The sequence below is a fragment of the Pelophylax lessonae genome (assembly GCF_965119305.1).
Source record: "Pelophylax lessonae genome assembly, chromosome: 1".
In the NCBI taxonomy this organism is placed as follows: domain Eukaryota; kingdom Metazoa; phylum Chordata; class Amphibia; order Anura; family Ranidae; genus Pelophylax; species Pelophylax lessonae.
Window position 1 is genome coordinate 398,920,848 of NC_138768.1, and position 17,686 is coordinate 398,938,533.

A 17,686-nucleotide genomic window follows, 5' to 3' on the forward strand; every position below is an offset into this window, starting at 1 on the left:
CTGTTGGGTCATTCACAGAAGTGTTGCTTGTTCTGCAGGACAGCATTAAAAAAAACCCATCATGAGACAATAAAAGGAACATAAAAATGGCCATTGCAATAACTGTCAAAGAATTGCTTATGTAAGGACATAAGGCTGTTGACTCAGCAATGTTGTTCCCTAGCCACTGTGGGGTACGATCTGTGCTTTATTAGCTTCAGTGAAGTGCGGCGCAGTGGTTAAATTGGGGAACTTGGCCGATTCCCCCCCCCCCCCCCCCAATCTCAGTGAGATATATGTGATGAGGGTTTTTTTTTTTTTTTTTTTTAAATGGCAAACCTGCTCTGTAATGGTTTTTCAGAGCCGTCCTGATTAAAACCCCCCCCTCCCCCACCTGCACTCCTGGCTTCTTGCAAACCCCCCTCCCCCCTCCCCTTCTGGGTGCCCCCATACCAATTGACACACATACAGCATGGCTCAGCCCCACCCACCACTCTCTCCTACCAGACTGGCCTGGGAGCTGCACATGGCAGGTTTTTTTTTACCTTAAAGGAGTTGTAAAGGCAGACGGTTTTTTAATCCTAATGCTTTCTTTGCATTAAGGTATAAAGCCTTCCATGTGTAGTAGCCTCCCCAGCACCCACAAATACTTACCGGTTTCCCATCTCTATCCAGCGATGTCTACGCGTCCCTCAGCCATCTGGGACTCTCCCTTACTGATTGGCTGAGACATAGCTGCGGTGCCATTGTCACTTAGCCTATTGGGAGAGAGAGGGGCGGGGCCGAATGGCTGCTCCGTATCTCAATGGACACACGGAGCTGCAGCTCGGCTCGGGTGCCCCCATAGCAAGCTGCTTCCTGTGGGGGCACTCGATAGGGAGGGGCCAGGAGTAGCAATGAGGGACCCGAGAAGGAGGATCCAGGCTGCCCTGTGCAAACCCAACTGTACAGAGGAGGAAAGCATGACATATGTTGTTTAAAAAAAAAAAAAAACAATCACTTTTTTGCAGAGAATGCGTAAAGGTAAAAAAGAAAAACACCTGCTTTTAGAACCACTTTAAAAAGGAAGTCAACTCTTCCTTTTTTTATTTTCCCTGCAAAGTAAATGCATAATGTGCTAGTATGCATCACATACTAGCACATTGTGACGCTTACCTGAAAACAAAGCCTCCACTTGTGGCCGCATCCATCTTCGCCCGTCTTCCTTCCGGATATGCAGACTCCGGCTGTATTACTGGCTGGAGCCGCGTGATGTCACTCCTGCGCATGCGTGCGGGAGCTGCTGGTCATGACACAGGGCTCTGAAGAAACAGCATGGGCGGCTGTTTCTTCAGAGCGCATGTACCCATGATGTGGGCTGCATGCAATGTAAGTATTTAAACGGTGCAAGTTTGGGAGATATTTATAGTACCTATAGGTAAGCCTTATTAAAGGCTTACCTATAGGTAAAGGTTATAAAAGTGGGTTTACAACCACTTTAAAGAGAGCCTGTCACTTCCAATGTGCTATTACTTAGGGGGGTTGTCGGTAATAAAAGTATAAACAAAAACTGGCCAAACTAATTTTTTTTTTTTGCAACATGCACATGAGCACATTTGCCAATGAGTAAATACACTATTTGTAATTTTTCTGGATGTGTACAGTGGCCTATAGACCTAAATAGGTGAAGGAGGCTATACACAGCTTTTTGCATAAAGTAGTGTATGCACATATGTAATGTACTGAATGCACCTTGGATGCATTTGATGTATTCCATTTGAACAAGAACACTACTTCACGCAAATAGCATAATGGAGTATAAATTCATCATTCATGGGGTAAACTCTAAACTGACCTGTAAAGGTTATAGACAATTTAGGATACCATAGTTCGTCAGTTTCACAGGCCCACACAATTTTTAGGCTTGACGTATTTGCCGGTTTACCATGGGGGCTTTGTCACCTTTCTTGCGCAGACACAGCACTGATTTAAGTAGTAGGTCTTTCTGATGAAGCTCACTGCGAAATTTATTGAAGAAACGTCTTTTTGTAATTATTTTCTTTATTAACCTTCCCATTAGGTGTTGACAATGGTACTCCCCAGTTGGATATCATGGATTTTAAAGTAGAACTAAACGCAAATTGTCTTATTTTATGTTTTTGGATAGAGTAGAGATTGGAACACCTGTAAGTTTTTATTGCTGCCTGTACCCCCGTTTAGGAGATTTACCCACTCTATTTATCCTGTTTACTATTATTGAAAATTTAAAGTAAAAACATCCCAGGATTTGGGTTGTCCCAAGAAAAGTAATGGTGGGGAAATCTTCCAATAGGGACACTACTTGGTGACCTGGAAGTCCCCAAGGAATTCCCTTAACCACTTTCCACATTGCTGTATGTTCTTGGGTTTTAGTGGCATCTACAGGCATCACCCCGGTACCATTCTTTTCAGCCGGTGTTTCTCTATAATGCAGAAGTGATCAGAGTAGCTAATTAGTTACTCAATCACTTCTGCGGGTGGCGGAAGGGGGTCCCACTCCCCTCCCGCCGCCTTTCCTGGACTTACTTGGTGTAACATCTTTCACATTTCAAAATTGGGCTAACTTTTTTTTTCATGAAGGGTTTTTCTTTTCCCACAAAATTGCGTTTGAAAAACCGCTGCACAAATGCCGAGTGACATGAAAAAATTGCAACACCATTTTATTCTATAGGGTCTCTGCTTAAAGGAAAAAAAAAAAATATAGTAGATTTTTACAAGTAGGAGCAAAGGGTCAGAAAAGGCTTGGGAAGGAGGTGGTTAATTAGCAGGGATTTTCTCTCTTCCTCTCTGCAATGGGACACAGATGGCAAAAGAAAATCGAACAGGGGTTATAACCCTCCCTTTATCCAAAATTAACAACGTTTTGCTTATATTTTTCCTTTTAAAATAGATTCTTGTAATAAAACAATCATTTTTTTTTCCCTATTTCTGTGAAATACAACTGGCACCTTTTTTAAAATGCACAAATTGCAAGTGTTTTTGCGTACCTGTGTCTGTACAAAAATGACAATTGCCGCACATTTGGTATCTCCATGCACACTGAAGTGAAATTGTTGTGTTAATTCTAGGGCCATTGTTCATGCTTGACTCAGAACTGATTACCTGTAAAGGCTTTTAAAGCATAAGTGGACAATTTTGGGTACCATAGTAGGGATTGTACAATATGGGCATATCATTTTTATGCCTTAATGTCCATAAAAGCTACACCTAATTAACATGCAGTTTTAAATGGGTCATCTGATATCTGATCTGGAAGTTAAAACACTGTAAATTTTAAGTTCTGTTACTTGGTTGCAGCATGGAAAGAGGAGCACTGCCTTCTATCTTGTGGATCTTGAAAGAAGATGATTGAGCAGTTCAACCTTGCATCATTATACAAGGTCCTTCCCACACCCCCCCCCCCCAAGTGATTTTTTTTATTTTTTCACAATGAAAGATTGTACTTTTGTCATAATCCTTCCAAGTTCAGGGAAACTAATTTTTTTAAAACATAGCTCCCAACTCTCCCTGATTTCGAGGGACTGTCCCTGATTTCGAGGGACTGTCCCTGATTTGGAACAATGCACTATATCTTTTCAAAAAGGGTTTCCCTGTGCTATTAATCCAATTTCTAAATTGCTGCATTTGTGAATTTTAAAAGCCAATATAAAGGAGTATTGGGGGTAAAAAAAGCGTTTGTGAATTTATTTTTTGTATATTTCTCATTTAGGGGGCGTGGCAGGGGTGTGTCCTATGCCTGCTTACTTTTGCTAGTAGGTGTCCCTCCTTCCCATGTCAAAGTTGGGAAGTATGTTTCAAAGTATAACTAACTAAAGGCAAGCCTAATTTTTTGTGTTGACAAGAGGGGAGAGGGATTAAAACACCTGTCGGGGCCCCCAAGAGATTCCCTTATTTGCAGGGATGTCCTTTTACTTCCTGTTTTGGCTATGGGAAGTGATGGAACAGCTCCCCAATGGGACAAAAATTAAACCTTACAGGGGTTTATAACTCCTTTACTTGATCTAAAATGGAAAAAAGATTTTGCCCGTAGTTCAACTTGCCACTTGGTGAGTAAAGGCAGTTTTAGAAGCCACCAAGCATCCTATTAATGTGGCCACCTTGCCAATGCTCACACATCTTGTCCAGTGGTAATAACATTTTGCATTTTACCATTTTTGGGTCCTATGAGTGGAGTGGTGTATAGTGTCTTTTAAAAATCTGATTTTTTTTTTTTCTTTGGTTCAATTTTGTGGAGGCTACAGGTGTGGCTTACCTGGAAAAAGTTTACAGTAAGAACTAATTCTCATAACCTAATTCTCATGATTTCTGTATCAAAATTTCAGATTCACAACGTTCAAGGAAACCAGATGATAAAAATGGTAGGTTACCTTAACGCTATATCTTATCTTATCTTATCCTAGTGAGTACTTTCACATGGTTTAATTTTAATGATCAACCTCTGCACGGTGTTCCTAAAATAGTACATTTGTTAAATTGCAGGTGGTGTTTATATTTTGGTGTATGTGTGATTTTTATACAGTGCTCAAAAAATTAAAGTAACACTTTGAAAACACATCCGCTTTCAATGGGGAAAAATATCATGCTAGATATCTATACTGATATGGACTGGGTAATGTGTTCCGAATAAAAGGATGCCACATCATTTGATGGAAATAAAAATGATCAACCTACAGGGGCTTGAATTCAAAGACAACCCAAAAAGTGAAAAAATTATGTAGCGGGCTAGTCCATTTTGCTGAAATTTCAAATGGTACTCAGTAGTTTGTATGGCCCCCCACATGCTTGAATGCAGGCCTGACCACAACAGGGGATGCTCCTAATGAGATGAAAGGTGGTGTCCTGGGGTATTTCCTCCCAGAACTGGACCAGGGCATCACTGAGCTCCTCAACAGACTGAGGCTCAACCTAGTGGCGTCGGATGGACAAACATATTGTCCCAGAGCTGTTCTATTGAATTTGGCTGAGGAGAGCATGGGGGCCATTCAGTGGTTTCCATTCCTTCATCCTACAGGAACTGGCTACATACTCTCGCCACATGAGGCCAGGCATTGTCGCGCACCAGGAGGAACCCAGAATGGAGCACCAGCATGGAGTCTGACAATGGGTCCAAAGAATTTAATCTCGTACCTAATGGTAGCCAGGGTGCCATTGTCTAGCCTGTAGAGGCCTGTGCATCGCTCCATGGATATGCCTCACCAGACCATCACTGACCCACCACCAAAACCGGTCATGCTGAACGATGTTGCAGGCAGCATAATGTTCTCAATGGCTTCTCCAGACCCTTTCAAGTCTGTCACATGTGCTCAGGGTGAACCTGCTCTCATCTGTGAAAAGCACAGGGCGCCAGTGGTGGACCTGCCAACTCTGGTGTTCAATGGAAAATGTCCATTAAGCTCCACCAGGCTGGGCAGTGAGCACAGGGCCCACTAGAGGAAGTCGGGCCCTCAGGTCACCCTCATGAAGTCTTTCGAATTGGTCAGACATTCACACCAGTGGCCTGCTGAAGGTAATTTTTGTAGGGCTCTGGCAGTGCTCATCCCGTTCCTCCTTACACAAAGGACCAGATACAGGTCCTGCTGATGGGTTAAGGACCTTCTACAACCCTGTCCAGCTCTCCTAAAGTAACTGCCGGTCTCCTGGAATCTCCTCCACGCTCTTGAGACTGTGCTGAGACCTTCTGGCAATGGCACATTTCGATGTGCTATCCTGAAAGAGTTGGACTGCCTGTCAACCTCCTATAGGGTCCAGGCATTGCCTAATGCTACCAGTAGTGACCCTAGCTAAATGCACTAGTGAAAAACAGTCAAAGGATGAGTAGGGAAAGTCGGTGGCCTCCACCTGTAAAACCATTCCTGTTTTGGGTGTCGGCCCATCTAGTGCACCTGTTAATTCCATTAACACCAAAGCAGCTGAAACTGTTTTAACAACCCCCTCTGCTACTTAACTGACCAGATCAATATCCCAGAAGTTTAATGGACTTGATGCTATACTCTGATTTAAATTGTTCCTTGAATTTTTTTGAGCAGTGTGTATATCTGGGACATTCTGTTTCGGTCTATCAAACGCTGCCAGGTTGCACCTCTGTCTGTTCAGTGACGCCCTGGTCCAGATTTGGGAGGAAATACCCCAGGACATCATCCATCTCATTTGGAGCATGCGCTGAAGTTGTCAGGCAAGCATACAAGCACGTTGGGGCCATACAAACTACGAAGTACCATTTTGAGTTGCTGCAATTAAATTTCAGCAAAATGGACTAGCCTGCTGCATCATTTTTCGCTTAGTTTTTCGGGTTGTATTTGAATTTAGCCCTCTGTAGTTCGATAACTTTCATTTTCATCAAACTAGGGCATCCTTTTGTTCCAACACATTACCCAGTCCATATCGGTATAGCTATCCAGCATGACCTTTTTCACCATTTGAAATTTGATGTGTTTTCAAAGTGTTCCTTTAATTTTGATGAGCAGTATAAATGTGTTGGATGGAGAGATGGATATACTGTAGATATTTCTCAATCTCATTTATAAACGTAATCCGCCCCCATCACTTTTTTTAATTCGTTTTGTTGCAGCCTGATATTAATTTAACCTTTTTGCTGTGCACTTACAACCTTTTATGCTGTGCCCCTACAGCTTTCAAATATGTATTAAAAAAAAAAAAAAAAAAAAAAATCCTAAACCATGCATTTTTTGAAAACACATAACCAGTAGAATAAAATGAAACGTGCTACAGATTTTTAAGGCTCCGCACTATTTTCGTAGATGTTTATCAAAACAATATTTTCGCTAAAAATGCACTAATATTAATGGCAGATGCAAACACAGCAACAATGTATTAAATTCCTACTAAATATAAAAGCTTAACCTGTATTGAGTTAATACAACAAAAAGATAGTAGTGAAGATGGCAGTGCAGCATCGTCATTAGTATTTTGGGATAAATTTATTCAACAATAAAACAGTACACTTGCATGTTAAAATCTTGACATCCAGCATAGATGGGTAAACAAAAACCACAGCAGAGCTGTCAGTGCATGTCAGCAGTACTGCTGTCAGAAGTTGCCAATGTCCAGCATCCTGCATAATACCCTCTGCCTCGTGGAACCCCCTACGTGTTTGAGAGGTTGGAGCGGTAACGCGTTTGAGGTACAATTCTCCTATGTCAAGAGTACTGAAATATATATTTAGTAGTTTTTAGCTATGAAATGTATTATAATTGTGCTCATTAATCCTAGAAGACGCCCCTACCCTTTTTTGTCAATGTATGAATGAAGACCTAGATAGGGGAGAGATTTTTTTTTTTTTTTTTATGGAACCCCCTACATACTTGTGACGTATGAGGGGCAGCTGTGTTGCAGGTACAATTCTTTGTCAAAAGAAAAAAGGGTAGAGAATGGATTTAAATCGGGTCGGATCAGGCTGGGAAGTGTGGAGCACTGTGTAATCAGTGTGACAGTGCGGTGTGTGGCCGGCACTGTTAACAATTTCTTCCCATCTGCAATAACACAATCGCCCATATTATACAGGTCCGAGGAGTTGGGAATAATCCGTATGGTCAGTTAACCTATTCTAGACAAGCCCAAATGAATGGAAAGTGATCCATATGGTCAATTAACCCTTGGTGTACCCTAGATACAAAAAATAGACTGTATAAAAAGATGTATCATTAAGATCCCAGGAGTTAATTGAGTAATCAACTAATGTACTCCCAAGTTAATATGCTCAATCCACAAAATAAACCAGTAGTAATTCGATTAAAAATAAATAAATGTACATGTACTAATGGGCTTATAGAGTCACATTAAACAACTTGAATATTAAGGAGGTAGGAAACTAAAATTGTAAATGATGTAAGGATTCAATCATATTAAATAAAATCTACAGTATTTAGGAAGAAATGAAAAGTATGAAACTGTGTGTAGTTATATTTTTACTGTACTAAAGCATGCACCCATGGAGGGCTGTGTGTACCCACACGTGAATGCCGTCCTATTCATGTCATTTGGGACACCGTGGCTGCAAGGACAGATCTGACATCCATGTGGGTTTTGCTCTAGCTGCATGGCCCCAAACGCAGGCCGTGTGAGTTCAGGGACATGCACCGCACATGTATGTCAAGTTAGGAGCAGTGGCTGTGTCCATGCAGTCCCTGTGTCCCAATTGACATCAATAGGACTGCCTGTAGGGCAGAGCTGACCGAGCGGCTCTCGCGTGACATCGCTCGCCCGCCGCCACTTGTAACACCCGCTGCCGCTTAGCAGTAAGTCCGCGCGAGTGCACATCCGCCGCGCGCCCGTTCACACCCGCCGCTTCAACAGTTTCGCCCGGTGTTCTATCAGATTTTCCTACCCCATCAGATTTCCCGATCCCTAGCAATTGGGGGGGGGCCCCCAATCGCAGAGTGCCCACAGCGATGCCCCCAATCGCAGAGTGCCCACAGCGATGCCCCCAATCGCAGAGTGCCCACAGCGATGCCCCGCGTTCCCCCCCCCCCCGTGCACTTACCTCTTCCGTTCAGTCCCCGGCTTCCTGCGTCTCTTCAGTCCTGCCGGCGCCTCCTCCGGGTGTCCGTCATCCTGGGCGCCGCGCCCCGTGCAGGCCCGATCCCCGGCCTCTCCTAAAGGCGCGGGCTGGCCGCAGTCTCCGCTCTCCGGGGGGTGGCAGTCTCCGCAGATCGGAACGCCACCCCCAGCCAGGGCCGGTGTACTGCAGTACACCGGCGGATGTTGAAAGGTGGGCGGGGATCCCCACCCAGCGCCGCCCAGTGTTCTGTGTCCCAATCACAATGGCTGTCCGTGCTGCACATGCGCAGTAGCGCAATCCACGGACACAGGGACGGACGCAGGGCTTTTATTAATATAGATTCACAATATAATATAGATAACAGGTCAAATGTTGAAAGTGAGACATTTTGAAAGGTCATGCCAAATATTGGCTCATTTTGGAATTTCATGAGTTACACATTCCAAAAAAAGTTGGGACAGGTAGCAATAAGAGGCCGGAAAAATTAAATGTACATATAAGGAACAGCTGGAGGACCAATTTGCAACATATTAGGTCAATTGGCAACATGATTGATTATAAAAAGAGCCTCTTAGTGGCAGTGTCTCTCAGAAGTCAAGGTGGGCAAAGATTTTGAAGTTATCATCATTTATAGTGCATAATATCCAAAGATTCAGAGAATCTGGAACAATCTCTATGTGTAAGGTTCAAGACTGGAAAACCATACTGGATGCCCGCGATCTTCGGGAGCTTAGACGGCACTGCCTCACATACAGGAATGCTACTGTAATGGAAATCACAACATGGGCTCAGGAATACGCCCAGAAAACATTGTTGGTGAACACAACCCACCGTGCAATTCGCCTGTTGCTGGCTAAAGCTCTATAGGCCAAAAAAGCCATATCTAAACATGATCCAGAAGCGCAGGCGTTTTCTCTGAGCCAAGGCTCATTTAAAATGGACTGTGTCAAAGTGGAAAACTGTTCTGTGGTCAGACGAATCAAAATTTGAAGTTCTTTTTAGAAAACTGGGACGCCACGTCATCCGGACTAGAGGACAAGGACAACCCAAGTTGTTCTCAGCGGTCAGTTCAGAAGCCTGCATCTCTGATGGTATGGGGTTGCATGAGTGCGTGTGGCATGGGCAGCTTACACATCTGGAAAGGCATCATCAATGCTGAAAGGTATATCCAAGTTCTAGAACATATGCTCCCATCCAGACATTGTCTTTCAGGGAAGACCTTGCATTTTCCAACATGACAATGCCAGACCACATACTGCATCAATTACAACATCATGGCTGGGTAGAAGGATCCGGGTACTGCAATGGCCAGCCTGCAGTCCAGATCTTTCATCAATAGAAAACATTTGGCGCATCATAAAGAGGAAGATGCGACAAAGAAGACCTAAGACAGTTGAGCAACTAGAAGCCTGTATTAGACAAGAATGGGACAACATTCCTATTCCTAAACTTGAGCAATGTGTCTCCTCAATCCCCAGATATTTGTAGACTGTTATAAAAAGAGGGGATGCCACACATTGGTAAACATAGCCTTGTCCCAACTTTTTGAGATGTGTTGATGCCATGAAATTTAAAATCCACTTATTTTTCCCTTTTAAAATTATACATTTTCTCAGTTTAAACATTTGATATGTCATCTGTTGTATTCTGAATAAAATATTGAAATTTGAAACTTCCACATCATTGCATTCTGTTTTTATTCTCAATTTGTACATTGTCCCAACTTTTTTGGAATGGGCTTGTATAATAGGACCGATATGAAAGCACATAAAGATGTGTGTGTACGTAGATTATGCAAATTCCGGTTAAGAGTGGTAAAAGTGCAGACATGGTACAGGAGTACATGTCAGAGGCTGGCGGCATAGTACAGGAGATGCAGGGGCTGTGGGCATGGTACAGGAGCTAAACATATATATAGAGAACATATGAAGTCCCAGAGTCCTTGTAAAGCAGGGAAGAAAGGGAGAAATCAATCCCAGTTGACCAGTCACTGGTGTATATAGCGAGAAAGGAAAGCCTATTTTCACCCTTGGATGACAATCAGGGCTCCTTGCCAGAAAGTTTGACCCTCCTTTTACAGAGTGGTTAAACTAGCGCCAGCTAGTGGCTCAGTTTTAAGTGTGGCTCCGTTTTAAGTGTTTAGTCTGTATCTGATCGCTGAATTGGTCCGGCTTTTGGCTCTGCGTTATGAATAAGTGGTCCTAAATCCGCAGACATAAAAAAAGAGAATGCATTGGGTTTTTAATTGTTGACATGGTTTCTTTACAGAATTGACAGGGCACACTCTATACAACTTCCTTAAAGAGTACCTCTTATCTGACAATCAGTTGATAGAAAATGGGTATCCCCGACCCAACCCTGAGAAGCCTGGCAGTGCTTTATTACAGAATGCTGGAGGGAAAAATATAAACCATGATGGTATGTAACTGCGCATATATTAAACAATTTTTTTTTTTGTTAAACTGCTTAGTCCATTGGTGATTAAATGATAGACTGCATACTCGGTGTAGGTCGTGACTTAGAAAGTACTGATGCCACTGGGTCAGTATTGCAGCAAAGAATCCTGGTATTTTGTTAGATGAGAAGGGTTGCTCCTTGTCAGGGAGCAGTGGTGCATTGTAGAGAAGTTTAATCTTAAAATGATTTTAGTAAACAAGTATAAAATCGAGTAATAGTGGTGTTAAGGATTTCTAAAGTCAGATTCCTCCCACTTGTATAACAATTATTAAAGTGTATAACCATTATTAAAGTGTAAACCTTTAAAGTGCTTAGTGCACTTATAATATAAACCTCGAACCAATATAATATTTATAATAGGAAACAAACCTCCCAATGCATAAAACCTACAGTACCTTGCAAAAGTATTTGGCCCCCTTGAACTTTGCGACCTTTTGCCACATTTCAGGCTTCAAACATAAAGATATAAAACAGTAATTTTTTGTGAAGAATCAACAAGTGGGACACAATCATGAAGTGGAATGAAATTTATTGGATATTTCAAACTTTGTTAACAAATAAAAAACTGAAAAATTGGGCGTGCAAAATTATTCAGCCCCTTTACTTTCAGTGCAGCAAACTCTCTCCAGAAGTTCAGTGAGGATCTCTGATCCAATGTTGACCTAAATGACTAATGATGATAAATAGAATCCACCTGTGTGTAATCAAGTCTCCATATAAATGCACCTGCACTGTGATAGTCTCAGAGGTCCGTTTAAAGCGCAGAGAGCATCATGAAGAACAAGGAACACACCAGGCAGGTCCGAGATACTGTTGTGGAGAAGTTTAAAGCTGGATTTGGATACAAAAAGATTTCCCAAGCTTTAAACATCCCAAGGAGCACTGTGCAAGCGATTAATATTGAAATGGAAGGAGTATCAGACCACTGCAAATCTACGAAGACCTGGTCGTCCCTCTAAACTTTCAGCTCATACAAGGAGAAGACTGATCAGAGATGCAGCCAAGAGGCCCATGATCACTCTGGATGAACTGCAGAGATCTACAGCTGAGGTGGGAGACTGTCCATAGGACAACAATCAGTCATATACTGCACAAATCTATCGTTTATGGAAGAGTGGCAAGAAGAAAGCCATTTCTTAAAAATATCCATAAAAAGTGTCATTTAAAGTTTCCCACAAGCCACCTGGGAGACGCACCAAACATGTGGAAGAAGGTGCTCTGGTCAGATGAAACCAAAATCTCTAACTTTTTGGCAACAATGCAAAACGTTATGTTTGGCGTAAAAGCAACACAGCTCATCACCCTGAACACACCATCCCCACTGTCAAACATGGTGGTGGCAGCATCATGGTTTGGGCCTGCTTTTCTTCAGCAGGGACAGGGAACATGGTTAAAATTGATGGGAAGATGGATGGAGCCAAATACAGGACCATTCTGGAAGAAAACCTGATGGGAGTCTGCAAAAAACCTGAGACTGGGGCGGAGATTTGTCTTCCAACAAGACAATGATCCAAAACCTAAAGCAATGGAATGGTTCACAAATAAACATATCCAGGTGTTGGTATGGCCAAGTCAAAGTCCAGACCTGAATCCAATCGAGAATCTGTGAAAAGAACTGAAAACTGCTGTTCACAAACGCTCTCCATCCAACCTCACTGAGCTCGAGCTGTTTTGCAAGGAGGAATGGGCACAAATTTCAGTCTCTTGATGTGCAAAACTGATAGAGACATACCCCAAGCGACTTACAGCTGTAATCGCAGCAAAAGGTGGCGCTACAAGTATTAACTTAAGGGGGCTGAATAATTTTGCACGCCCAATTTTCAGTTTTTTTATTTGTTAAAGTTTGAAATATCCAATCAATTTCGTTCCACTTCATGATTGTGTCCCACTTGTTTGTTCACAAAAAATTAGTTTTATATCTTTGAACCCTGAAATGTGGCAAAGGTCGCAAAGTTCAAGGGGGCCGAATACTTTCGCAAGGCACTGTATACTAGTCATGGGTCACCCTTTTTACATTAAAGGAAGATAAGGTTTGTAAACAAATGAAAAACTGCCTAGTGCATACTGTGCAAAATAAGAAATATTAAAGTGCAAAATCAACAAGGAGCTGAATATCAAGAGGGGGGTCACTATACCTCTCAATGAGTATTGACCACCTCCGCAACTGGAAGGCAGCTCACACAATAGCGGTGTAAATGTGGTATTTTCATCAGAGCAGATTAAAAACTTATATTAAAGTGCAGTTATAAAGTCCACTTGGTGAAGAAAGTGTCCAAAGAATGAGAATATTGATGATCTAGTATGTGTCCACCATATTTCCAAGTGAAAGAGCAGGTAAATCTTCTCCAGTGTAGCTGCCACCACAAACTCAGGAGCGTTTACCGGAACGTGGACTCTTTATTGCTTTGGCACAGTCATATAGGCAGTAGGTTAAAGTCTCTTGTAGGAAATGACCATCACCAATAACCTTCTCCTCTGAACCACATTCACTCAGATATGCGTCCTTTCCCCAGGACCCAGGTACCCAGAAAACAAAAAACCTCCACATGGTGTAATAACACATGAATAAGTACATTTTTTAAGGGTTACAGTGAACCTACCACCCGATCAAGCTTTTAACAACCAATTGTGATCACTATGCATTGCAATTTTTCATCTTCACTGTAAGTTTTCTACTTTTTAATAAATATACTTATCCATGCATTTTTACACCATTTTGGAGGCTTTATTTTGTTTTCTGTGTACCTGGGTCCTGGGGAAAGGACGCATATCTGATTGAATGTGGTTTATCAGAGGAGAAGGTTGTCGGTGATGGTCGTTTCCTACAAGACTTTAACCTACTGCCTATAGGACTCTGTGCCAAAGCCATAAAGAGTCCACATGTTCCGGTAAGCGCTCATGAGTTTAGTGTGTTGGCAGTTACACTGGTGGAGATTTACCTGCTCTTTCACTTGGAAATATGGTGGACACATACTAGGAGATCAATAGTCTCACTCTTTGGACACTTTTTTCACTAAGTGGACTTTATAACTGCACTATATACATTTTTAATCTGCTCTGATGAAAATACATTTACACCGCTATTGTGTGAGCGGTCTTCCAATTGTGAAGGTGGTTAATACTCATTGAGAGGTATAGTAACCCCCACATTAGATACAATCTTGATATTCTGGTCCTTGTGGATTTTGCACTTTATTATTATTTTGCACACTAGGCCCTTTTCATTTGTTTACTAACCTATCTTCCTTAAATGTGAGAAGGGTGACTTTTGACCCATGACTAGTATAGGTTTTATGCATTGGGAGGTTGGTTTCCTATTATACGATGATGCATATCGTATTGGTTTGATGATTATACTATATGCACTAAGCTCTTAAGTGTTTACACTTTAATAATTATTATACAAGTGGGAGGAATCTGACTTTAGAAATTTTGAGCGCTGCACATATAAGGATTATATAAGTTAATAACAATATTGTTGTACTGGAGTGCCTGCAGCTTCTTCTTCCTTTGAAAGTGCAGTAATCCATCCTAAATCAATAGTGGTGTTTAAAACTAGAGTTTTAATTATTTATTTTTTTAAATTCTTTCTTAGCTCTGAGAAGAGTTTGCTGTCGCTGTGGAGAAATCTATGCAGTGACTTTGCAAAGCAAGCATGTACGTAAAGAAGAATGCACATATCACTCGGGTAGAGTTCGAAAACACAGAGGTAAGTACACTTTACATGTTGAAATATTAAATTGTTTTGCTCTTCGAAACTACAGAAGCTGTACCGATCATGTATTTTCGGTTTAGTCCCAGGTGGAATGGAAACGCGCTACAGTTGTTGTGAAGCAGTAGTAGGAGCCCCAGGATGTCAAATGGCAAAGGTAAGATCAGCAATATTGAAAGTTGAGTGAAAGTGCGCTGATAATTTACTAACGTGTAAAGCTGCGACCAAGGAACTGTGCCTAGCAAATTGGTACGTGAACAATGGTTGGTGCGCTAAACAAAGATTCAATGTTCAACAAAACTGTTGTAGTGACTCTTCATACATAAAATAAGTGTATATAACGAAACATATGTGATAACCAATATCAAAATATATAAATAATTCAAAATGAAATCAAAGTCCATCAAATAGTGACGAATTCAAAAAGCGGGACACTTTTCACAAATAGAGCTAATCAAACCTAAAGAGAGAGACCGCCAGAACCCCAAAAGTTTCGGTCACGACTTTGCATTTGTCACCCAATTTTCCAGTGGGTATAAGTGGTTGAACCACACCTTTAGGAAGCATTGGGATATACTACAAGGGGATAAAATATTGGGTCCTGTTCTCCAAGAAAAACCTAACATGATATATAGAAGGTCAAAGAATCTGAAAGATATTATTGCTCCAAACCCAGTTCAGAAACCCACTATTCCCAAAATTTTTTCCGGATATGAAGGGGTACTTTCCCTGTAAAAATTGCAACATCTGTAAGGAAGCTACTACCATTAGAACTTCTAAGTTCACTTCAACGGTTACACAAAAAGAGTACAAAATTTAAGATTTTATCTCTTGTCACACGAAAGGAGTCATCTACCTCCTTCAATGTGAGTGCGGTCTACAATACGTGGGCCGCTCGATAAGAACTGCAAATATAAGAATTGGAGAGCACCTTACCAACATACGAAAAGGTTTTGTTGGACATAGTGTGTCATTGCACTATGGACAATGTCATAATAAAAACCCCAAAAAGTTGCAGATTACAGTAATAGAAAAATACGTACCTCATTGGAGGGGGAGCAACCTTAAGAGATCCATATCCAGAAGGGAAACTTTCTGGATATACGAGTTGAAGTGCTCCCGTCCCCGAGGCATGAATGTAGAATGGGACATTAACGCCCATATCAACAACAATTAATAAGCTCCTTTAAAACAACCAAATCGTGATATCTTTTAAATATGCTTTTTAATATGCTTTTTAATATTTTACAGTTGATTTTTAAAGATTTTAATGTTTTTTTAACTCACAATATGTTTTTTATGACATCTGTGTAATATCAATATGTGTTTTAATAATTTAACTATATATAAGGTCATTTACATAGATAAGGAACACTACTTCCTGTTTAGCGGTTTAATATACCCAAAATAATAAAAATTTAGCGGAATAGTATGACCTAATTTATGTTTTTTAATGACATTGGTGCAATAAAGATGTGTTTTTAACTTTTTTAGCCATATGTAAGGCCATATATATATATAAGGAAGAGCACCACTTCCAGTTTAGCGGCTCAAAAAATACATTAAGTTAATATTATTTTAATAGAAGCAATATGCCCTTTTAACACAGAAGGTCTATTTTAAAAGCGCACCAAATAAAGGTTTGTTTTTTTAGATAGTATTTTCCATAGATCCTACCGGTTCGTATATCGGCAATGCCACTTCTGTTTTTTTCCTGCGGACACCGGAAGTACTTGTTCATAACAGAAGGGATATTTAAAGACGAGCGTGGCGGCGCGCACGTCCCTCCTATCCCAGCAGAAGTCTTTTCAGAGGAAACGCGTCAGAGAGGAGGCGTGTCGCGCCGCTACCCGCGTCATCCAAGGTGTCCGTGCTGCAGCCGGACACAGGATACCTAGAGGCTCCGTTTATGCATGCGATTCTCACATTACCATATATTTTTATATTGCTATATATTAACCACTTAAGGACCAGAAAATTTTGCTGTTTAATGACCAGGCCCTATGTTGCGATTCGTCACTGCGTTAATTTAAGGGACAATTGCGCGGTCGTGCGACGCTGTACCCAATAAAATTGACTTCCTTTTTTTTTTCCCACAAATGGAGCTTTCTTTTGGTGGGATTTGATCGCCTGTGCAAATTTTTTTAATTTTTTTTTGTGGGACTGCGACATTGTGGCGGACAGATCGGACCCCTAACTGACGTTTTTGACACTTTTGGGGGGACCAGTGACATTACTACAGTAATTGTGCTAAATATATGCACTGTTACTGTAAAAATGCCACTGGCAGGGAAGGGTTTAATACTATTGGTGATCAAGGGGTTAAATGTAAGCCTAGGGGAGTGATTCTAACTATGGGGGTGGGGGGGTTGGGCTTGTGAGATCATCAGACATGTGATCCTATATAGCAGGCTCACATGACCTCTGTGATCACTTCAGGGAGAATGACAGATGGCTGTGTTTACATCAGCTGTCCATCCTTCTCTGTCAGCGGGGGAACATCTGAGCTGCCTGTCACATGCACTGGCTCCCCGGCTGAATAGTGGGGGCGGGAGCGCGGCGGCACGCGCTTGCCCCCTAGAGTCTCCTGAGCGAGCGACTTAGTACTGGCTGTTTAGTGCAGAAGCACACGTGTGTGTGTGTGTGTGTGTATACCGGATTCTGCATTTCTGGGGAAGGGGGCATGCCAACTGTGCTGTGATCACAAGTTGATCAGCAGGGGCTGGCCAATGGATGACCGCCGGCACTGGCTGATTGGCAAGAAGGAAGACCGGACAGATCTCTGCATATGTAAATGCAGAGCGCTGTCCTGTCAGTGAGGATGTGGTGGTTTTTATTACCCTGTTAAAAACCAACGCATGCCATAGTAAACACACACACACTGGTTAGGCACAGATTTTAACTCTTTGAGCACCCTAGATGTTTAACCCCTTCCCAACCAGTGTCCTTAGTACAGTGACCGTGCATATTTTTAGCACTGATCACAGTATTCGTGTCACTGG

The 17,686-nt window shown here is 41.8% G+C and overlaps 1 protein-coding gene across 1 annotated transcript in view; it reads left to right on the top strand.

Moving 5' to 3' along the window:
• The window catches only part of LOC309544326 (RNA exonuclease 1 homolog), a gene marked incomplete at its 5' end in the record, with an annotated part of 167,665 nt that overhangs the window by 77,918 nt on the left and 72,061 nt on the right, over window positions 1–17,686 (top strand). Inside the window, 4 exons of the mRNA XM_082243232.1 lie at window positions 4,320–4,355; window positions 10,784–10,933; window positions 14,568–14,681; window positions 14,768–14,841. Coding sequence (XP_082099358.1) covers window positions 4,320–4,355; window positions 10,784–10,933; window positions 14,568–14,681; window positions 14,768–14,841 — 374 coding nt within the window. The remainder of the gene's footprint in view (window positions 1–4,319; window positions 4,356–10,783; window positions 10,934–14,567; window positions 14,682–14,767; window positions 14,842–17,686) is intronic.